Genomic DNA, 24,207 nt, shown 5'->3' on the forward strand with positions numbered 1-24,207 from the left:
TGTAAAGCAGTAAAAGATAGTCTCAGACCTTGAGAAATTTATAAGCTGGGGTTTTTTTGTTGTTTTTTGTTTTGTAAAGACCCTTCTTAATTTCTTAATATGTACACATAAAGGAAACACATTTAATGCACTCACTATAGGTTAAATCTGGTAGAGGAGTCTTTATAGAGAAGGTAGAACTTGACCTGGTCTTGAATAATGGATAAGATTTCAAGAAGTGTAGAGAAAAGAAGCTGTTATAGGACACATCTTTGAAAAAGAGAATATGCAGGACAGTGGACAGATAGTTTAATGCAGGAAGGGAATCATTGTTCATTTCAGCTGGAGAGGTGAACCAGAAGCACTTGTTAGAGGCTTACTTACCAGGCTAGAATCAGAGAATACATGTGAGAGAATCTAAAGATCTTCGGAGTCATTCATTGGTTTTCAAAAACTTCAGGGATTATTAGGGTGTATTTTTATCTGTTGCTTATCTGGGGCTTTCTTAATAAAATTATCAAGGCTAGTATTTTTCAAATTCTCTTATCCGCAATTTGCAGTAAGAATTATATTTTCCACTGCCACACTGTGTGTCGGGGGTGGGAGGTGGGGACACAGAGTGGTGGTGGGAGTATCTTGAGATAGTCTTCACAGAACAATTGTATAAATGTGGTGCCTTCTGACTTGAATTCTATCCTTTTTCATTTTAAAAAATGCTGGTTGTGATTCTCTGAGCTGAGATGCAGAATCATAGTTTCAAAGTGGACACACATGTATTAGAGATCTTGTCCAGGGTCATGTTCTAGAAATACTTCAAGAATATAAGTAGTCAAGAGGCACAGGCAAAGCAAACAGAGAGAGACGGACATGTCACGTGCCTCCAGAGTTTGTTTTTCCTACATTAGACACTTGCTCCTCTGGCCTGTAATGATGACTAAGGTCTGTAAATGAGGCTTGTGGGTCATCTCACACAGCAGGAAGCCTCAAAATTATGAAGCATCTCGATTTTATACCTCAAGGATTTGTGTAACGTTCTTTGGGAAGCCATGCCTCATAAATCCATAGACCATTTACTACAGTGGTTCTCAAACTTGAGCATGCACCAAAATTACCTGGAGAGCTTATTAAACACAGAATCCTGGACCCTACCTCCAGAGTTTATGATTCAGTCAGTGTGGTAAGGGGCCTGAGAATATGCATTTCTAACAAGTTTCCCAGTAACTGAGATGCTGCTGGTCCATGGACCACTCTTTGAGAACCACTGGTTTACCGTAAGCACTTATAAATTGAGGAAGCATTCTCACAGCATTCTATATAGAACTCTCCATCTGAATATCAGTCTGTTTACTTAAGGATTTCCAATTGTCATTTTTACAAAGAAATTAAGCCAATCACTCATATTCTTTACCCTAGAAATTTTTCCCCAACCCTCAGCCCATTAATGGGGAAGGAATTGACCCTGGTAAATTGATTCAGCTCCTTCCTTCTCTCTCTCTAAATTGATTTCATGATCCACTAATGGATTTTGGTGCATAATTTGGAGAATGCTGTTATATACCAAGTTAACTTCTTTTTGCAAGAAAAGTTAAGACAAAGGGACTTGAGGGACTTTCATAGGATACCTAAATTATGAAACAATTTTTGCCTCAGAGACCATGGAGACTCTGAAAAATGTTGGGTGGGATAATGACAGAGAGTAGTATTTCAGTGTAACTAACTGACATCTGTGGGTAGGATTGTATAGAGACCAGCTGCCATAGCAACTCAGGCACTAAACTAATAAGCACACAATCCTGTTGAAGAGGGCAGAGTGTCTAGTTTGAAATTGTTTTATCAGATGAGTGACTTTGGAGAGATTATGTAACTGTTCTTTGCCTTGTTTGATCAACCAGAAACTGTAGATATGTAACACAGCAGCTTGCAGTATCTTAGTTCCCTGGCTAGGGATTGAACCTTGGGCCCACAGTAGTGAACGCCCTGAGTCATAACTGCTGGACTGCCAGGAAATTCCCGCATTTTCTGTTTAAACTGCTTATGACAACACAGGGTTATAACAAGCAAGGGGAAAAGATTCTATTTGTAGACATCTTCTACAAAAATAGCCTACTATTTTCCTACTTAGCTTTTATGTATCTTGGACATTCTTTTCGTACTGAGGGAAACCCCAAACCTTGTTTATCCCAACAGTGGTATTCTTTTAAGTTTCCTTCCTTGCCCTCTGTTGTCTTTTGTCAAAGTGTGGTCTGTGGACCAGCAACATCAACCATTAGTTGGGAGTTTGATAGAATGCCAAATCGTAAGTCCTGCTTCAAACCTACAGAAGCAATCTATACGTACACAGTATCCCCTGAGAACATACATGCAATGCACGTTCATATCTGAAAAGCATTGCTATAGGACTTAATGACAGCACTGACTAGGGCACGCGAGCTAAGTCTCCTTCTGTGGTTTGAGCCCAATATCTTCTCAATGTTTAAATCATGAAAGAGGAGATTTTTGAAAGGATAAAAAAAATAAAAAAAGAGGAGATTTTTGGAAAGCCCTGAGGCAGATTGGGTGGATTCTTCTTTCTTCTGTACCATCATGTGTGTTGTGAAGTGTCAATAGTAGGCAGAGAGTGGGCTGTAAGTGAGAAGCTGCTATTATATAAACTGTCTTGTCTTGTGAAGACTGAAATTAGCTCACTACAGTTATTAGAAGTGTTAATCTGTTACTGATACTTACCATAATATCTCAGACTTCAAAATTGTCAACTTTTATTTTAATACAATAATTCCTCCTTAGAAGCTATGTAGTAAGTATTTATCTTATTAATTATGTCACGTTTTGGTTTTGGAATAGATTATGTCAAGTCTTATTGAAATGATTTTGTTTTATTGTGGGGATGTTTATGGGAGAGAAATTGAGAATTTCCTGTTCTTGTATTTTATTATCAAGCATGAAAATTGAAGCCCCTTTCCTTGTCCTTTGCCTAGACAGTTTTGATTACGTGTTGCTTTTGTGTTGCTGTGTTCCTTAAACAGACTTGATTTACTGTCATTAAGATAAGAGGCTTACATGTGTATCTGTCCTTGGAAATCAGTGTTAAAGACACTCACCAAGTCTGAGTTCCCTGTTGCTCTGCTCTTCTTCCCTTTCACTCCAGGATGCCACGGTGATACCACACCTCATGGCACTGCTTAGCAGGTCCCGCTACACCCAGGAGTACATCTGTCAGATCTTCTCACACTGCTGTAAAGTAAGAACCAGGATAACTGTTCTCTATAATGTAAACACTTGTATGCCCTCAGGAGCTGTGCCTTCTTGGTATGTCCTCTTGGAGCTAATCTATACACATATAAGCAGACCTATGTATATAATTTCCCCTCTTTTTTTTTTTGACACAAATAGTACAGACCATACATACTGTTCTGTACCTTGCATTTTTTACTTAACATTTTGAGGGATATTCCATATCAGTACATAAGGAGCTTCCTCTTTCTTTTATAAAAAGAGATGAATAGTATTTTATTGTATGAAAGTGAAAGTGAAGTCGCTCAGTTGTGTCTGACTTTGCAATCCCATGGACTGTAGCCTACCAGGCTCCTCCATCCGTGGGATTCTCCAGGCAAGAATACTGGAGTGGGTTGCCATTTCCTTCTCCAGGAAAATTTTTTTTTTTTTTGTTTGTACAATAATTTATTCAACTTTTTTTCTACTGTTGGGCATTTAGCTTGTTTCCAGTCTTGTGCAGCCAGTGCTGCAGCAAGTACCCTGTATGCAAGACATTTTATAATTTACAAGCACCCTCATGCCACTGACAGAACTCAGCTTTCTCTTAGCCTAATAAGTAGCATTTGCCAGCTCTGTTCAGGATTATCCATCAGTTTAAGTAGTTAAATATAACTAGACTTCAGGAAACGTAGCATGTATAAACCCATGTAACAGTGACAATAGTGAAAAGTCAAAATACAATATTGATTTCCCTACTGATACACTAACAACATGTATCTTTGAAAACAACTGATCTGATGATCTCTGTATTGTCATTAATTATAAAAAATTTTTATTTTTGTATTGTTACATACAAGCCCCAAGTAAAATTTGCAATAGCATTTTAAGACTGATATACAAATTTGCATATACTAGTAGCAATATGAAATAAATTTACATACTTTGGGCAGGGGAGATAAAGAAAGAGGTTTCTAAAACATTTGTGCTCTAAGCTAATCATCATTAAAGTTTTGAAATTCTCTCCTTGATTTATTAAGAAGCAAAAGAAGGCTAGTAATAATATTGATTGAAATCCTAACTTCTAAATTATTGCCACTTCCTAAGCAGTTATTCAAATTTTGAGACCAATTGTTTGGAGTTTAGTTTAGGAACATGAGGGCTTATGTACTTCCTACCCTGAGGAGACTGCTTTACTAACTCCAGGTTCATGCAGATTGATTTGGAGAGATTCAAGAGAGACTTAATAAGAATAGAACAATAGTTCCTCCTCTTTAGTTGGCTAAGCCACTAATTCCTTCATTGTAATTGTTTTTACACAATCCTGTCTACAACCACAGAGAGAAGGAAGAGGTTCTTTTGTAACATATTTGCTGCAATTTGGACAAAGAATGTGAGGAATTAAAAGGTACAATACCTTGTAAGTGATGGAGAACAGTTATGTACAGAGAATTGCTTTGTGTTTCACCATAATTTCTAAACATAACTCCAAGACTGCAAGCAATCTAAATGTCTAACTATATGTGTATACATGTAGTATTTATATGGGGCCTCCCTGGTGGCTCAGTGGTAAAGAATCCACCTGTCAATGCATGCGTCACGGGTTCAATCTCTGGGTTGAGAAGGTCCCCTGGAGAAGGAAATGGCGACCATTCCAGTTTTCTTGCCTGGGAAATCCAATGGACAGAGGAGTCTGGCAGGCTACAGTCCGTGGGGTCACAAGAGTCAGACACAACTTAGCAACTATACAGGTATTTATATATAGTATTTTTTATGTATAAATATATAGTATTAGTTTACCATTTGTGTTAAAATGGGGGAGAGAATATACTTGGGTATTTGTTTGTATACATGTAAAATGTCTTGAAGAATATAAAATAATCTGTTAGTATTAGGTCACCTGAAAGCGGGAGCAGATTTGCTGAATACAGTGGGAGAGCAGTGAAGTACAGGGGGTAAAGGCAGCCCCCTGCTCACGTCGCTGTCTGCTGAGCATTACCTTTACCTGTATATGAGTCAGCAGGTTAAAATTTGTAGGCCGAGGCTAACTGAGGCTTATCTTTGTAATTTATTCTAGTTATGTATTTATTAATTTATTAATACATAAGAAAAAATGGATCAGATTCTTAGGAGACCCTTCTTTTCCTTGGCTTCCCCGTCATAGTCTCTACCACTACCCTTATAATGAATAAGCCAGAGACTCATGTTTCAAATGAGTCAATTCAAGTAGAGCATTTAGAGCAGCGCCCCACATGTTGCAGGGACCCAGTAGGGAGTACCTGTAATTATAACTGCAGATGCATGGATGAGAATGAGGTAGGAAAAGAATACACTTCAAGCCTGTGCCCTGGGAATGTCAGTATTTTCAGTTATTATAAAAGCAAGTTTGTACTGTTCTGAATGGATATATACTGATAAATAATATCAAGAAATTGTACTCTGGGAATTTGTCCTCATACCCTAAGGATCTGCACTGAGATGCAGCTTTACTAATATTCAACAAAACATTGTTTATAATAGTGAGACATTAGAAACTACTTAAAATATGTAGTGGGGGTTTGTATGAGTAAACTGTGGAATATTATGTGGCGATTAGAATAGAAGTTAGAAAATGTATAGGATCAATTAAACTTCAATTTTTCAAATGTGTGGAAATTAAGAGAGAAATTGCTGTGTTTTTTCTTTTTTTAGAGTACTCTTAATAATAGGTAAAATGTTTAGGAGCCTATAAAATAGAATATGGCTCTTTTACTACTCAGAGGTGAGAAAATACTAATCTTCCCCCTTCAAATGATGGATATTTTGGTCTAAGAAAGAATGAGCATCTGCAAGATTGTTATTAGCTAAACAGTGAATTGGAGAAGCTGGTCTGAGAGCTCTTTTTCTACACTAGGAACTGGTTTCTTCTGTTGAACCCAGACAGATAGCCTCCTTTTTGATGCTACACTTTTATCTCCTAAATAATAATAAACATGAAATACCATCCTTGTCTTGGCTTTAATTGGCTTTTCATTATTTGAGTGGATGGGTGGGACATAAAAGAAATGAATTAAGTACTGGGAAAATTGAAGCCTTGCATTAACCTTTAGTCACTTTGAAGATCTTTGGTAAATTGATTAGTAGAAAACAGAGTCAGTAAAGAATAAAATACCCGAATTTTCCTATTTCTTCACCTACTGACTCTAAGAAGTGGTAATTTTAAAAGAAATGAGAGAGAACTAAAACATATTTACTTCCCAGTTACAGAGTGTTGTTTCCCACCATCCACTGCTCAGACCTCCCTGATATGTTGAGGTAGCTTGGGCTCTGGTCCAGTTTCTCTTGCAGCTAAGTAGTTTTAGACTTCTTCTGACTAAGTCATCAATCTTAAGTTGTAAGAATGACCACACTGTCTCCTTGGGCATAGGGGATAAGGGTGTGCAAGCGAAATGCAGAATTTGGAGTGCTTCTATTGTTGTGATGATGTGAGGGCCTATGTCAGAATATTCTGTGCCCCCTTCCTGATTCTGGAGAGGTAAGGGGCCAGCGAGCCGTTCTAGAGAACTGGGATGAGAGGTAAACTGTGACAGCCCTTTACAAGACTAAAAACAGTGTCTGTCCTTGGGAATGGGTTCATACAAATGTAGAACTGAAAATTCTACATTGCAGTGAATGTGGTTTTCTCCATTTAAGTAAATGTATTATTGGAATGAATTCTTCTTCTTCTTAATGTGTTTTCTCTTTTCTTACAGGGTCCAGATCATCAAACAATTTTATTTAACCATGGCGCAGTTCAGAATATTGCTCACCTACTAACCTCAGTATCTTACAAAGTAAGATGTTAAAAATTATGGCCAGATTTTTATATTTTATTTTTGGTTTCTAGAGTCTTGGTCTGGAAAAAGGCCCACATATTTTGTTGTTTCTTTGATAGATATTGTGATCAAGAATCATATTTTATCAGTAAAATGTTGTGAGGAATTGTTTTTCCTATAGAATGCTTTTAAAAACAGTCTACCTTGCTTTTCCTTTTTTTTTTTCTTTTTTTAGGATATGGTTGTGGTATAAATTGCTATTGATTTTTGCTTGTGATCATTAGTAGTCTCTTCCGGTATGGTGTCAGTGCCAAAGTTGCATGTACCTTGAAGTATGTAGGAGCAGTGGCTCGCTCGCTAGATCAGGAAAGACTTTGGATTGATTTCCTATTTGAAACCTTTATTTAACCACATTGACTCAAACTTCCAGCATGGTGATGGTAGTTTAATTGCCTAGTCATGTCCAACTCTTGCAACCCCATGGACTGTGGCCTGCCAGGCTCCTGTATATGTGGGATTTTCCAGGCAGGCATACTGAAGTGGGTTGCTGTTTCCTTCTCCAAAACTTATAGCATATACCCACAAATACATCAACATTTAAACTGTGTTCTATTTTGTATTTTGAGTTTTAAAAAATCAAGGGTTTTTAGGTGTGTTAATTTAATTTCTTTACTATCTTTTATATACAGATAAGCAGTGTCATGATATTCTATCAGGCATTTAGTTAAAACTTTGATCATTTCATTATTGTCCCACTAGTAAGTTGTAGCAAATATTGAGACATTGTCTTTCTTGTGTCACATTAGAACTAAGTATGGTACGAATTTCCTTTAGAGCAGAGAAGCAGTCAGTCATTCTTGTCTTCTATCCATTTATGCTGATCCTAGTCTGCTGTTGTGGTCCTTAGCTTTATTGCAGGTATGGCCTGCTAATATGTATGTTTTCCCTATCCCAGACATCCAAAGTTATTAATAGATCTTGGTGAAGATCTCACAAGGATAGGAATGGGGACTGGAACCAGCTTGAAACTGGCTAGAGGCAAGGGGAAGAAGTACATGCTAGAACTGCTCCCTCTGCTCTGCACAGAGCGTTGTAGGCTGAGACCAGTCAGCACATGCGCATCAACAAACAGTTGCTGGGGTGGTGATCTATTGTTCTTCTTCTCCGTCCTCTAGCTTCATTAATTCCCCTAGTTCTTCCTCCATTTCTTTCATTTTCCACACTAGACTTCCTTACCTACTATGACAAGTTACAGGTTGTGGAAGGAAAAAGATTTTAATGACTACTCTTGCCAAGGTTTGCTCCACTGACAAAGTGCCGTGAACATATTCTAGGTTCCACCTGTGGGCTTGTGTTTGTGCTGTGGAGCATCACCCAAATGAGGAACAGGGCTTCCTCACGTCCCAGCTACCTGTTCTGCCACTCTCGGGCTCCACAGAAGAACCTTACTCAGGCTTAGAAGGAAGGATTAGGTCATCTGGTGTAAACTGAACAGAAAGAATGAAAACTAACAACTTAATAAACTATGTTGTGTTTGGTCAAGAATTTGAGCCTTGGTGTCATCCCAGACCAATAACCTAGTTTTGAGGTATAGTAGCATAATTCATACAGGTTTTCCTGTTGGCTCAGTGGTAAAGAATCCACCTGCTAATAAAGAAGATACAAGTTTGATCCCTGAGTTGGGAAGATCCCATGGAGAAGGAAATGGCAACCCATTCCAGTATTCTTATCTGGGAAATCCCATGGACAGAGGAGCCTGTCCATGGGGTCGCAAAGAGTCGGACATGACTTAGCAATCAAACAAAAACAACAGTACACAATTCATAAGTATTTCTAAAGTTAAATTAGTTAGTCCTTTTTTGAACTTTTTTATATCTTTCCTGTTATCTTCCCCCACTTCCCATGCCATACACAACTATAAGAGTACTTTTTTTGGTCTTCAGTTCTCTGGTTTGCAGTTTGGGGAGAAGAAATGTCTCACTTGAAAAACAATTAGTTATTATTGTTATTAAGTTCCCTTTGCCTTATCAACATTGTATTTTTTACAGCATTCTTTTAAATTTGATTAGGATTTATCTAGTTCAGTTTTAGTTGCTACTTCTTTCCTGTTCTTTCTTTTCCATTATTTCAAAATTAATTTAGCTTTTTATAATTAATTTTAGTTTACTGTACTCTTCAGATATACAAGTCTTATTTTTATTCCCTCAAACCCTTCCTTTAGTACTTTAAGCAGATTTAAATAGTTATTTCTTCAGAAGAGTTTAGAATCTGAGAGGTTAAAATTCATATTTGCAAAATTAAAATAAATGCTTTGTTTATTTTTATAGGTTCGAATGCAGGCACTGAAATGCTTCTCAGTTTTAGCTTTTGAAAACCCCCAGGTATCGATGACCCTGGTAAATGGTAGGCTGGAACTTTCAGTGGCACCTACATGATTTAATTTATGAACTTTGTAGATTTAAAAAATTCCTTACTCCTTGTTATTTGTTTTATTTCTAGTTTTGGTTGATGGAGAGTTGTTACCACAGATTTTTGTGAAGATGTTACAGAGGGATAAGCCCATTGAGATGCAGCTGACATCGGCAAAATGGTAAAAGTGAAGATGGTGTGGGAGAAAAACACAGCTTTACCTATCTACTGTGGGGAGAGAGACAGCACTTTACCTGTCTACTGTGGACGGCCTAGTCAGCTCACTCTCAATCCCCATCTTGTTTGGGGATTTTGAAGTTTGACAGTCATGGGATTATGTCATATCTTCTTAAATGGCTATGAGTTTTGTACTCAGTTTGCACTCAAAGCAAGAACTCTCATAACATCTAAGACTGCCTACAGAAAATTACTTCAGTATATTCCCTTCTCCTTGTATTTCAGTTGAAATAATACAGAATTAGATCAGATTTAACCAACACAGATTATGCTAAGTATTGTCAGGAGAATATAAAGAAACAGAATTAGTTGAAGTTGATAACCAAGGTATGATTTCAGAGAATATGGCTTCCTCATCTTCAGAAAAACAAAACAAGGATTCCTCATAGAGACCATTTATAAGATAGTTATTTAAAGTTCTTATTAGCACAGTTCCTGGCTCAGATAAGCACTCAATACATGTTAATTCTGTAATTATCAATTCATTACCAGATAGACTTAATACCTGTTGTATAGGGTTCTGTGCTAAGTGACTGGTTTAGTTCCAATATTTAAGAAGCTATGACTCTAATATTTTGGCCCAGATGAGGAGTTTTCAGTGAACCATCCTTGCATCATGAATTTTCTGTTTTCTATTTATTTATGAGGTTTGTATTTTTTGTTCATCTGCTTTTTGTCTTCAGAACAGCATTTGCCTTTTTTTAGTAAGGTAATGGTCTCATGGAACTGGCTTCAAAAAACAATACTGTAACAGATCTTAAGATAATGATAACAGTAATAAAGAAGTTAACTCCTACAATATAATTAGGGAATTTGACTGGTTTGTTTAAAGCTTTCCCTCAAAGCCCTAACATGGGGTATTTTATTTTATATTTTTTCCTTCCTGAAAAGGAATCTAATTCAAAATGAAAATTCATTAATTTAAGTGCTTCAGTACTTGCTTAGAGAGGAGAAAGTAATTTTATTCATATTCAAAGTCAGATATATTGTAAAGGTAAATTGTTCTTCAAAAGAACCAAATCATTAACTAATTCTCAAAGCCACTACTGGTAACATCTGACTAGTTAGTTAATATCGTAGGGATACCTGTAAGTATTACAAGTTAAATGCTTCTTCTGTGATAATTCTACTGCTGTTAGATTTGAAATATCCCAATTTAACCTCATTTAAACTTAGATACTTTGTTAACTTTATATTTTACTTAAAAATTTTTTCCTTTTTGTTAAGGAAAATTTCAAACATAAAAAGTATAGAGAAAGGTATAAAGGACTCGAGTGTGCCCAATACCTCGCTTTAATGTTCATCCACTAATTTGACCATTCAATTTTAAAACAATTTTGTAGGTATTTAAAAAATATCTGGCTTACCGTCTGCATATATCAAATAGTTTTCTTTGTTTAATTAACAGAATCTCAGGTAAGAAAGTGTCAAAACCTTCTCCCTCACGATAAGAGTAGTTGTCCTTTTTCTCCTCTATAATATCTTAAAAGCAAGTAGAGTTGGGTTTTTTTGTTTTGTTTTGTTTTTTTTAAGTTCTAAAATACGAGCAAACACTTACTTTTTGCCATCTTATTCCAGTTTAACTTACATGTGTAGAGCTGGAGCAATTCGGACAGATGACAACTGTATTGTATTAAAGGTGAGCTAATTAATTCTTTCTAAAAACATGTGAAAATTACCCAGCTATTTAAGCATTGACTATAAATATTGATGTTCCTTTTTCCTTTTACATATTTATCACTACAGCATTTGAACACAGCAAGAAATAATATTAAAACATCATGCTCTTCAACGGGATAACTTGTAGTTTTTAAAAATTGGTTTTAGATGTGTTTTGAAAGTCAAAGTAAATCTTTACTTGTCAAACTTTTTTCACTTTTATGGTAATTAGAAGGATGTAAATACTATAAAAATACGTAAGATTCAAGTTAAATAGAAAATATATTTTAATACTTGATTTTCATTGTTTTCAACACAGTTTTGTAGGCAAGCAGCTTGCTAACTCTTCAGATGAAGACTTAATTTCACCCTCATGGCAGATAATAAAAAGGCATAATGAGAATGAATAAGTAAATAACACTTGAAAGCAGTCATCATTATTGTGGTGTGTCAGATGCAACTAGAACTCAGAAAAGCCCAGATGAAAGACTAGCCCTAAAAGTCCTAAGACCTGGATTCTGGTTTTAGCACTTTCACCAGTGACTGGGTTGGTAGCCTTGGGCACATCCCTTATTCTTTTGGTGCCTCAGATTCCTAATTATGAAAATGGAAGCAATAATTCCTGCTCATCTGTCCCACAGTGTTATTGAGAATAATAGTAATATATTAAATGCATTAAACTTCTTATTAATTTTAAAGAACAGAACAATTGTAGTGTGTCATTTTATGAGTGTGAAATCTCTCATTATCTGTGTTCAAAATAAACCCAAGGATAAAAGATTAATGTTTCCTTTAGTCTTTGGTGAAGCAGACAGTTGATGTAATGAGATCTGAGGAGCCCTAAGTAGGTAGCCCTGCATAGAGCACTGAGTGCTTCCATATCCTTACTTAACTGCTCTATCCCTACTTTTCTTTCTCATTGATAAACTAGGTTAATAGTTTCTTCTTTGGGTAGTAGTTGTGAGCATTAAATTCAATAATCCATGAATTTATGGTATTGATCAATGTTGGTAACTATTCAAAGGAAAATAAGAATAAGGCTTTCTTCTTGGAAGCCTAGGATTGTATCTTAAAGATGGAACCAGCCTGATAAGAAACCAATAGTGAACAATGAAGTGTTGAACTCTGTGGTAAAGCTATGATAGGAACTTAGAACAAAACATAGTTGACTGTGGTTGTAGAGGAAAGCTTCATATAATTCTAACATTTCAGTTTCCACATCAACCTTTGAAGTTAATTCTTCAGCCTTAGAAATATAAACATGGGATATTTTTAATGAGAACCTAATGTAGGGCTTGCCACATAGCTCAGTCAGTAAAGCATCTGCTTGCAATGTGGGAGACCTGGGTTCAATTCCTGCATCAGGAAGTTCCCCTGGAGAAGGAAATGGCAACCTACTCCAGTATTCTTGCCTGGAGAACCCCATGGACAGAGGAGCCTGGCAGGCTACATACAGTTCATGGGATTGGAAGAGTTGTACATGACTTTGCGCTGTCTTTATCTTTATCTTGCTGCTAAGTCACTTCAGTCATGTCCGACTCTGTGCAACCCCATAGACGTCAGCCCACCAGGCTCCCCCGTCCTTGGGATTCTCCAGGCAAGAACACTGGAGTGGGTTGCCATTTCCTTCTCCAATGCGTGAAAGTGAAGTCGCTTAGTCGTGTCCGACTCTTAGTGACCCCATGGACTGCAGCCTACCAGGCTCCTCCATCCACGGGATTTTCCAGGCAAGAGTACTGGAGTGGGGTGCCATTGCCTTCTCCATATCTTTATCTTAAGGTAGGTTAATTACCAAGCCAAGATTTTTCAAAGGACCTCAGAAGTAAAACTGATAATCACAATCATTCCAGGGAGTTCTTTGGAGAACCAAGGAACTGTGATTGGTGCATTTTACTTGGATTAGAGGAGAACTGGTAGAATCTGAGCAATGGGAAGATCACTGAATTTTTAAAGCTGTATTTTGTTTTTGCAATCTCTAAACAAAAAATTGAAAGTCATCCCAGCCATATCACACTCATTAAGGAAAAGATTCTGGAGTAGGAAATGGCGACCCACTCCAGTATTCTTGCCCAGAAAATTCCATGGAGAGAGGAGCCTGGCAGACTGCAGTCCGTGGGGTCTCAAAGAGTTGGACATGGCTGAGCAACTGAGCACAAGGAAAAGATAGCATGCTTTTTCTAAGGCAAAATTTTTCCTAATTAAACTGCTGAATTAGTTTAGGTAAATAAATATATAGACAGGGCAGAAGCATCAGCAGTGATATATTAGGGATTCTTGAATGTCTTTTGTAAGGTTGTATGATAAAGCTTCAGTCTCATCAATCACAAAAGCCTAAAGTGCTTTGAATGTATGTGAGTTTAGTGTGCCAGTGTAAATGATTAATGTGCACTGAATTTTGTTTTCACATTCCAAAAAAAATCCTTTTATTCTCTGAAAGTCTTTATTGAAATATTTGATTACAAACATGACTCCCAGTGAAAACCATTGGGTCGATTTAGTTACTATATGATCTCCATCGTGCTTTTCCCTTTACCAAAAAAGCAAATAATTAATTTCACTCCTTCCAGACATTGCCTTGTTTGGTTCGAATGTGCAGTAAGGAGAGGTTACTAGAGGAGAGAGTTGAAGGAGCTGAGACACTCGCCTATCTGATTGAACCAGATGTTGAGCTGCAGAGAATTGCTAGCATTACTGATCACCTCATTGCCATGCTTGCTGATTACTTCAAGTATCCCAGCTCTGTGAGTGCCATCACTGATATTAAAAGGGTATGTTCTCTTTTCCTTTTCAGCAGCTCAAGAGAGGGATTTTTAAAAAGATTTTCTTACTGTTCACCACTTTGAACCACTTGATAAATTACAGCTCAAAGCCCTTTTAAATAAAGAAATCTTTTACTTTTGGTAATGAAGATGATGTTGCTTTGTGAGTTTTTGAATTCAGTTTGTTAAGTTTTTTAGTAAGGAGGTAATCAAGAAATTTCATCCCTGATTCCCACCTAGCCCCAAAATAGCAGAGTCTCTAAGCTAGGGTTATTGATGTTATATCAACATCCTCTAATCCTTTTCAAGTTTCCAGAATCATCTCTGTTGTTATATTCTCATTCTTTAGAACAAAGGTAATCTTCTGTTCCAGGAGACTGAGTGGCTTTATTTGACTCTCTGCCACTGTTTTTTCCTATCTTTTCTTCCAATTTTTGCCATCTCCTCTTTCTTTTCTGCAGTTTCATACTGTGTTTTGGGCTTGGTAGTTGACAGTAAAGCACCACCTAAAAGCATCAAGGACCAAATTGTGTTAAGTTTTTCTCAAACTATCAGTTCCTTGGAATGGTAGATATTCTTTTTGGCTTTGTTTTGCTCAACCTGTTTGTTATATGCACTTCTCTAAGAATGAGAGATAAACATTCTGCTAGAGAGGGTTTATTTAAGGAGGTCATAGTAGAGAGAGCATTGCCTCTTAAATAGTAACCAGTACTGTGTCACATATGTGGCTGTGTTTTTGATGCCACTGGTCCCAGTGGTAAATTTTTAAAACTATTCTTTTGACCTCGCCCATGCCCTCGGGTTCCAAAAAACTTCATCTGGTAGGCAACTGTTCTGGCATTTAACACTGAAAATAAAACAAACTATTAAGGGTGTACCTTTCTCTGTCTCAGAAACGGCCTAGAATAACTTTCATTGATATTTGTATTAATGTACTCTGCCCTTTATATATTAAAGTTTTGTGCCTACTCTTCCTTCAATATAGCTCAGTTGGTAAAGAATTCGCCTGCATTGCACAAGACCCCGGTTCAGTTCCTGGATCAGGAAGATCCACTGGAAAAGGGATAGGCTACCCACTCCAGTATTCTTGGGCTTCCCTCGTGGCTCAGCTGATAAAGAATCCACCTGCAATGTGGCACACCTGGGTTTGATCCCTGGGTTGGGAAGATCCCCTGGAGAAGGGAAAGGCTACCCACTCCAGTATTCTGGCCTGGAGAATTCCATGGACTGTACAGTCCACGGGGTTGCAAAGAGTCAGACACGACTGAGCCACTTTCACTTCCTTCAATAGTATTGTTTTTCTAGTAGAAGCGGTAGGTTATATTGAACCAACTTGCCTTGTCTATTTTCCCTGTGACTACTTGCTCAAACTGACACAGTACTTCCCAGTACAAAGATATATGAGCAAGTCCTAACTGTAGCCTCTTGAACCCCTTTAGTTGACCACCCAGCAAGGCAAATAGAACACTTTGATGGATATGAAGAGTGAAGACACAGTTGTAAGAACTTCTAGCCTACATATGTTCAAAACATTTAACTGGTATATAGATTATCCCTTCTCCTAGGGTTTCTCCATCACAGTAAAACTGGAATAATAATGACTTTTAAAAATCTCCTAAACTTGAATATTAGTTTGTTTTGTCATCTTTATTTTTGATGAGAGAGTATCCAGTGGTTTCTGACATAAAAGTGTGGATACTAGACTGAAAAGGGACTTTTTGCAAGTTAATAAATGTGTGATTTTCATGATATTTTATTTAAGTCCAAGTCAGTATTCTAGTGAGTTATGACTGGAAAGTAGTTAAGACATAAGAACACATATTTTAGACCTTACACATCAAAATGAATGTTGTATATTGGGAGATTCCTCCCATAAACCATCTGTGCCTGCTTTGATCAAGATATTTTTGGAGCTACGCTTAAGAATTGCCTTTAGAACCACCCCATCTGAATTTCAGTTTTTTTTACTGTGGAGTTTTTGTTGTTACTCTAAATGACATTACCCAGCTGGGTTTCTCCACCTTCACACACCAGTGACAGTTATAACCGTCTTAGTTGATGAAACTATGCTATTGTCAAGGTTTTCTTGCTAGTATGCCATTCAGTTCTTTAGGAATTTTCAAAAGAGGGTCTCAGAATATTATGAACAACACCTACATCTTTGCATAAGGGTGAAGTTTTCCAAGGCAACTCATTTGGAAAAAGTTGCTGTCATTTGGATGAGTAAGTTATATCTCTTAGTGTGAAATTATTTATTGATTATGCCTTATAAATTTACTGGTTCGTAATTTAGTCACTGAAAGTGTCCTAAGAACATACTTCTTTTTTATCTTTTCGGTAGTTTGGTGATAAATCAGGTACTTGGAAGAACTGATAACTGAGAAAGCCAATTATGTATGTGAAAGACAGCATTAACTATTTCATACCTGTAATTTTAATAAATTTATCCCAAAAAAGTCTCCTGAAAACAACTGTCAGATAGCTGCAATAGACAGATAGTAATGATTACCATTTTCTGTTGTTTATTAAGTATTTTTACAAAGATTTTCCTGCTTCTAAAAAGCTTTTTAAATGCTAAAATTTGGCTAGCACTATTGATGTTTGGGAAAACCTTCTCAAAGATTGCAGCAGCACTCAAGTTATCAGCTATATTCTAGGGCTGGAAAGACCTGAGTATGCCATGTTTGTGAGAGCATTTCAAAGAGCTGGTTGGGGAATTCCCTGTCAGCCCAGTGGTTAGAACTTCATGCTTCCATTGCTGGGGGCACAAATTCAATCTCTGGTTGGGGAACTAAGATTCCATAAGCCATGGCCAAAAAAAACCAACTGGTGCAAGCAAGCATTGGTGCCACTAAAGAAACACTGAATTTTTAGGGCTCAAAGATCACAAAGGCTTTTCATATACCAGTGTTATCACATTTTAGACAGAAGCAAACTGCAAGAATTCCAGGTCTTCCTGACACAGACACAGCAAAGTCTCAGTCATATGTGAGCCAAACCCCAAAATAACCAACACTAATATGTTAGTAACTGCTAAGCATTTTTTTTCCCTTCAACTGTGTTAGTTTTATTGAAAATTTAATTTGTGGATTGGGTTGGAACACATCTTTTTTTCCTCCTGTAGCTTGATCATGACTTAAAGCATGCTCATGAACTTCGCCAGGCTGCATTCAAGCTCTATGCCTCTCTCGGAGCAAACGATGAAGACATCCGGAAGAAGGTGAGTCTGGGAGAGGGGCGTCCCCCAGTCCTGACAGCCAGCAGGCAGGGAGTGACGTCAACCTGAAAGTCGTGGTGAAGAGCACTAACAGTGACTGTTTGAATATAATAAAACAGAGTGACTAAAGGCATAATTGAAGAATGAATGGGACCCGGATTTGGGGGGTTGTTTTTTTTTTTTAGAACATAGAGTGGCATGGCCGTGCTGGAATGACAAATAACCGGCGTGCTTTTTTGTGTCATTAATATGGATTATTATGTTGCACATTTTTGCATGTGTTCTGATAAAAATCAATTCTAGCACTGTGAAGCTTCAGATACCTTGAAAGACCTAACACTAGAATTGTAAATGTTATTTATGGAAATCCTTTCCAATGCCATTGAGAAATTCAAATCTCTATTGTATATTGTTCTTTGATATGTGGCTTAGTTATGTTTTGATTTTTTTTGCTACTGTGCAAGTTTGATGTGAATAAAATCTTTGTGGAATATGGTTTTATGTTTAGTGAGTGGTCATCTGAATTTTCCAGCTCCCAAAAATGTGTCACTGGTATAGCACCTTATGTTATTGCAGTCTAGTCCAACACTGAGCTCATGGTCTTCATGAGAATAGTTCTAAGCAGGGAGTAAAGTATTGTAAGCTCTGATCTGGCTACTTCCGCAGACCAAAAGGCTGGAGCTTACTACACAAAAAAATGTATAATCTAATAAATTATGCACAAAACTTTAGGAACATCAGTAAATTAATTCATATGTTCTGTCTTGCTGAGCCATAGCAGAAAGTGAAATGTGGCAGTTTACTAAATCTTCCTGTCCTGTATTGGTATTTTAAGGAGCCCTGAGAGAGAAATCACAAGTGTTGGGACTTTAAAATGATTTAGAGAGGTACTTTGAGCTTGTAGAGAGAGAAGTATGGAATTAACTCTAGGTTTATTAAAATAAATTGGCCCACTGTTGGAGAAAATTGAAATTAATAGCAATAAGATTAGATATGTAAGTAGCTTTGATTTAAAATCTGTGCAGAAAACACAACTAAGCTGAATGTGTTCCATGTACCTCAATTTAGTTCAGTTAACAAGATGTTTTGACCTGATATGTTTTAGCAAATACCTATGAAAATCCTTTTCAACACCTTTAAGCTTTAATTTGTAAACTGTTACTTCAAGGCAGACATACTAGTGATACGATATTCCCTCTGTCTAAGCATGATTTATGGATATTGATGTTCATATGTTTCATTCAGTTTAGGAACATGGTATGTTGCCAAGGGGAGAGGCTTTTATGGCAATTCATATAGATAAAGCATTTTAAAAATTGATATGGACTGTGTAACTTAAATACATAATGGTTTGTTTGGGGGTGGTTTAGTAGGGCCCAATGGAAAGAAAAGTATTTTACCCATTCTTTTAGCTCAAGAACGCCATGCCATGGACTGAAAGGGAGATAGATAGATGGACCGTAATGAGGGGGAAATAGGATGTCCATTTGTACTTCTTTGTACTTTTTTGTTAATAAACTGTTGTTTTGGAATTAATGACTTTAATTTGTGATATCATGTTCTAGAAATACAACGTAACAGTCTGGTGATTAGTAGTCTAAACTTGTATTTATAATGTGTATAATTTCCTGGTAAGGCTAAATCCTGATAATTTCTGTAGAAAGATGACAAATAAAGAATAAGTTATAATTATTATAGTTTTTTTTGTGTGTGCTGAAGAAAAGATGCTGATGTAATGGGGATTCTATAGGGTTTTTAGGAAGATATTTAATTTCTGGGGAATTAAGTGAATAATTTACAGTTCATAGCAACTACTGAAGAGAGAAATTGTAAACTGAAAAACATAAAATAATTTTGTGATAAAATCTGCATGAAAACAGTTCCTAGTGGAGAATTCTTATTTTCAGTGTATAAAAAATGATAAATGATAACTCTTCCTTTGAATGCATTTATTTCTATTCTACTTTTTGTTGAAATAATTATTTGGATAGATTTTTATTTACTTTCTCTATGAAATATTTATTTACTTTTTACACTTATGCCTTAATGAACTTTGATTGTATTTCATTTTTCGGTGTAGATTCTTGAAGTACAATGTTTTTTATTGTTTTATTTTTTAATGCAATTTTCATACATGCCAAGATGGAATTTTAGTTTACTGAGTTAATGAGTAGGTAATCTCTGAAAGAGATTGCAAGGACTATAGACCTATTTCCACCCTCTCCTTTTCCCTCTCCCCAAACAAAAGCAACAAAAAGGCTTTATGTTTGCTCCAGGATACAAATAAGAGGTGATTGATTGGTCTGCCCTTTAAATTGAAGATAGTAATGCAATTCAATAAATATAGGAAGTAACATACATCCCATTGACTTTTTATGACCAGTTGAGGAAATGAGGGAGAATGAAGAAGAGAAAACTGGAGGCAGTGAGAGGTATACACAGAAGTAAAGGAGAAAGACACAGGACTCCTCTCTCCATGGAGTTACGGTTCTCTCTATCTTACTGCTTCTAAAGACTTCTTAAGGCCTGCTGTGATTTCATTTCTTGATACCTTCTCTCTGGGCTACACAAAATTAAGCTGAAGACTGAATATGACCTATAGGCCAGAGATTTACCAGTCCTGCTTTGAAGCAGTGTTGGTGTGTTCCCATTTAAAGTAACTAACTGTGTAACAGTTCCAGAAACTCATAAGCACTCAATGATATTGTTGAATGAATATATAGAGAGAAATGTAGAAATGAAAATGCAGAAATCATATGCAGAGTGACATTTCCTTTAATACCTCTGGATCTTTCGGTATCCTATGCAGAACAAAGTTGGTATCTTTATTCCTAGCTTGGCATCCTTTATCACTGTGGCATACCTACAAATTCCCTGATTTCCTATGGTGTCCTGTCAGTGAAAGAGGGTGGAAAGTGTCCTGTGTTGAAAGTGGAAAACATTACCATTAGCTGTGACATGAAGAGGGAGAAGAAGCCCAAGAAAAGATGAAGGACTGCTCAGCTTGACAACAGATGTGGCGTGGCCATATTAAACTTAGATAATTCACAATTTTGGTTAGAGAAAGCAAGGGCAGAGTAGGAATTGAGAGCTCGGTAAAAGAAGGGTCCAGAGCACATTATCAGTGCCTGCACTGACAACTGTGCCAGGTGAAAATTAAGTAAAATGCCAGGTAATCTTTGCCATGGGGAAAGTCTAGTTTCTAATGATAACCTTTACCACATAGTAATGCCGTCTAAGAAGTATAAGTTCAGTTAATGGGATGGTAACAAAGAAGTTAGGAAACGAACAAATTATTTCAAGTACTGGTATCCCTATCAAAACCCCAGTCAGTTGGTTAAGTCATGCAGAAGCAGCAGTGGCAAACAGTCCCATAATTGTGGAGTCCATTGTTTTATAACAAAGAATTGCTTTTTTGAAGACCATCTCTTGATTGGTACCTATTGATCATCAATTAGGTTGGAAATTTAAAAGGATTGTCTCTCTTACTTTCTTCAAAGAGGTTATAGAATTTAACAGAAACAGCTAGGAAGTGTAAATTGAGGAAAATTAAGAGTATATTAAATATGAATAAAGTAAAATTTAAGGATATTAATAAACTTAACTAGATGTTATTTTTATTTTTGATAAAAATAAAACACGTTACAAATGTTAATGTAGTACTTATTGTAGCCTTTGCTCCTTTGAGATATCAGACTAATGGAGCCTTTCAGAAAGCTTTCCTCTTGGATTTTGAATACTTTTATTTTAGCTAGAGATCCCCCTTTGAGGAACTAGACTGTAAGCCCCACGAGGGCAGGGATTTTTTAAATATTTTGTTCCTCACTGTATTCCCAGCATCTACAATACTATTGAGTACATAGTTGACACTTAACTAGTATTTGAAGAATAAATGGATGAATGGGAAAAAAAAAAAAGACAAGCAGATAATTGAACCATATTGCAAAATTGCATTGTTAAGCACTGTTAATTGTATTATAAATGGGCCTCTCTGCATTAAGAACTTTCATAACTTTACTAGCAATTCTACAGGTATGTGAAGAGAGGAGATTTAAGATAGAGAAAACCTACATCTGATCATATAAGCAAGGGGTTTCACTATACATTAGCATAGAGAGGATATAGAAATTTTCTATTTTCAAGAGGCAGACAATTCCAAGGGCATGTCTTCTGCTTACTTTGATACAGATCAAAGAGAACATGTTTTATGATATGGTACTTGTTTAATTTTTAAATAATTTTTATCATTTCTTAGTTTTTTCCTTTCTAAATGTCTGATTTTTAAAGATGTATAGCACTCACAAACATGAATCTGCATAATTTTTTCCCCTAGGGATAAAAGTATGATTTGGTTTATAGAAATTAGCCCAATTCTTAGAAATCAACCTAGTCTGTAAAGTGACATACAACTGGATAAAATAATTCCCAATTAATGAACGTCAGATTTTTATGAAAATCATAATTAATGAAGGTCAGTAATTTAATTCTACATAGATTGATTGAACTGCCCTACATTGTATGAATAATGTCAGATGGGTGGAGAGAGGGGGGAAAACAGCAGGTGTGATAAAGAGAAGTAAAGACACAGCCTTAATATTCAGAATTTATAATAAAACCTTAGTAAGTCAGGGAAAAGTAAGGAAATGCCAGTAAGAATTTGCAAGGGGCTCAAAGAATTATTTGGAACCAATTAAAGTGGACATGGTGATATCAGTGGACCTATCCTTGAATCAACTTGGAAATGAATAATTTGATGTTTTCTAAATACCTGTTCTATCTTCAAGAATCAAAAACATGAAATCTTAATTTTCTGTTCTTTACAAGGGGAAAAAGACTAGTCACAGTGCTTTTTATAAAACATATGTGAAGAAGGTAGCCAAGGGTGAGATATATTTTCTTCATAAACTGAACAATTTTTTTGAGAAGTATAGGCAGAGAAAAATGAGGAAAGGAAAGCAAAGAAGATTGAGACTTTGTCTTATACCCTCTTTTTCCTAGCAGAGGAAGTTTTATCTGCAGGGACATTTTAGTTTGAGATATGTATTTGAAATATCTAGCATGGGGCATGTAGGTGCTTAGTAAATGGAAGCATTTGTTAGAATACCTTCCATGAATAATTTTATTGGAAGATTAAAGATAAATATATTTATAAGTGTATTAGGGGAAAAAATTGAATGATATTGAGGCATAAATAAAAAGGTTTATAGTGAAGACTGCTTTTATGCTATAAATTTCTAAGACTACTAGTTATTTGTTTTAGTAAAAAGAATATTTATAATTCAGAAGCATAGGTTCTTTCCTTAGTTTATCTTTTATTACTAAGTTGTCTTCCTACTCTTATAATGATATTTTAAAATATATTTAAAATACTCAATTTTCAAGACTTTCTTGTTGCTATACCATGCCTTCTGAAGCACAAATACACTTTTGATTTTCTTGGAATGAAATAGTATTTACAATATAAATCAATAATTGGTTAAAATCATAGGTAGTAGATGTCTTGAGCAAAGTAAGGAGGCCAAATTCTATCTAACTTTATCTAAGTATTAATTATTACTGTCTATGATTGCCATAGATGTCATTTCTCCAAAAAGTCATCATTCTTCTGAAACCATGTCACAAATGCACATATTCAAATTTTGAACAAATGTAAATCTTCTGTGTTTTTGTAGTTATATGATTTTAAAGTATATTTGTAAATTTAGGCCAGTTTTTCTTACTATCTTTCAAATATCTCAAAAATTTAATAAGCACTTCACTTTGAACTTTTTTAATCATTTGTTGTAGCTTGATTTTATTATTGGTCTTCTGTATAACAGTATAATTGTACCATGAGTTTATATTTTTAAATATTTTGTGAAGTTCAGTAATTCTAAATGGTTATCTAAAACGTACACTGTCAAAATTCTGTATTTGTCTCTGCCATGAAATCAGGCAGATGCAGAGAATTCTTTCTAAGCCTTAGTCTGCATGTTGAAACAAATGCCTTGAACATTTGAAGGTTTTCAACGGTACCACAGAAATAGCACCCTTCAGGACTTGGTTCTGCTACTGAATAACAACAAATTCATTCAGAATTACTTGATTTAATCTGTGGTTAAATTGTTAGTTATCATCTGAAAGCTAATCTACTAAAGAATTTTAAATGAACTCTGCAACATTGATTCATGATGGTAAGTATTTGTAAAGAGTTCACCGTGACAGGACCAGGTTTTGCCACTTGCCCACAGTATTAAGACCCTTGGCCTTCAACGTACTGAAAGAAGCAAACCTGGGAGCAAAAATGCTATATACAGAATAGAGGTATTTATACAATCAAGTAATGAACTTATAGTTTAGAGAGTGTCATTAAATGGAGACATAAAATTAAGAGTTATACTGTTTTTGTGGTATTATAGTTGCATAAATCATTGATTTACAGTTCTTGTTCTTTTTTTAAATAAGAAGTACAGACTGGTTGTTTCATTAGTTGTTTATAATTAAGACAGATGTCTAATAAACCAAGAAATGGGCTAAAATATGGTATATATTAAAGACCATATTATATTATGGTCTGTGTAGAGCTAAAATTGATGACTTGGTTGGATTTTCAAGAATGTTCTATCTGGAAATGAATGAATTGTTCAGGATGATAAAATATTTGTGGAGAAGTAGACCTTGAGAATGGAGAAGGAAATGGCAACCCACTCCAGTGTTCTTGCCTGGAGAATCCCAAGGACAGAGGAGCCCGATGGGCTGCCATCTATGGGGTCGCACAGAGTCAGACGTGACTGAAGCAACTTAGCAGCAGCAGCAACAGCAGCAGACCTTGAGAAGATTGAGTTTGTGATGAAGAACCAGAATCAGTGCTTCACACTTCCCTATATTGATGCTAGCACAGGAGTCAGCAAGTTATATCCTGTGGGTACTTATCACCTGTGTAATAATTCTGTAGCCTGTGAGC

General features: G+C 36.1%; 1 protein-coding gene across 10 annotated transcripts in view; it reads left to right on the forward strand.

Annotated features, from left to right (window-relative positions):
* The window catches only part of ARMC8 (armadillo repeat containing 8), a 103,529-nt gene that overhangs the window by 40,216 nt on the left and 39,106 nt on the right, over positions 1-24,207 (forward strand). For 7 of the 10 annotated variants that reach the window (XR_009697041.1, XM_061167669.1, XM_061167671.1 and 4 more), the window contains 7 exons: positions 3,125-3,217; positions 6,921-7,001; positions 9,311-9,386; positions 9,483-9,573; positions 11,208-11,268; positions 13,856-14,056; positions 17,172-17,267. Coding sequence is in view for 9 of the 10 variants with exons in the window: in XM_061167669.1 (XP_061023652.1) it covers positions 3,125-3,217; positions 6,921-7,001; positions 9,311-9,386; positions 9,483-9,573; positions 11,208-11,268; positions 13,856-14,056; positions 17,172-17,267 (699 nt within the window). In the remaining variant the exon portion in view is untranslated. The remainder of the gene's footprint in view (positions 1-3,124; positions 3,218-6,920; positions 7,002-9,310; positions 9,387-9,482; positions 9,574-11,207; positions 11,269-13,855; positions 14,057-17,171; positions 17,268-24,207) is intronic. The other 3 variants (XM_061167673.1, XM_061167674.1, XM_061167667.1) reach the window with 2 other exon arrangements.

This window comes from Dama dama, chromosome 19, assembly GCF_033118175.1.
Source record: "Dama dama isolate Ldn47 chromosome 19, ASM3311817v1, whole genome shotgun sequence".
NCBI lineage: Eukaryota > Metazoa > Chordata > Mammalia > Artiodactyla > Cervidae > Dama > Dama dama.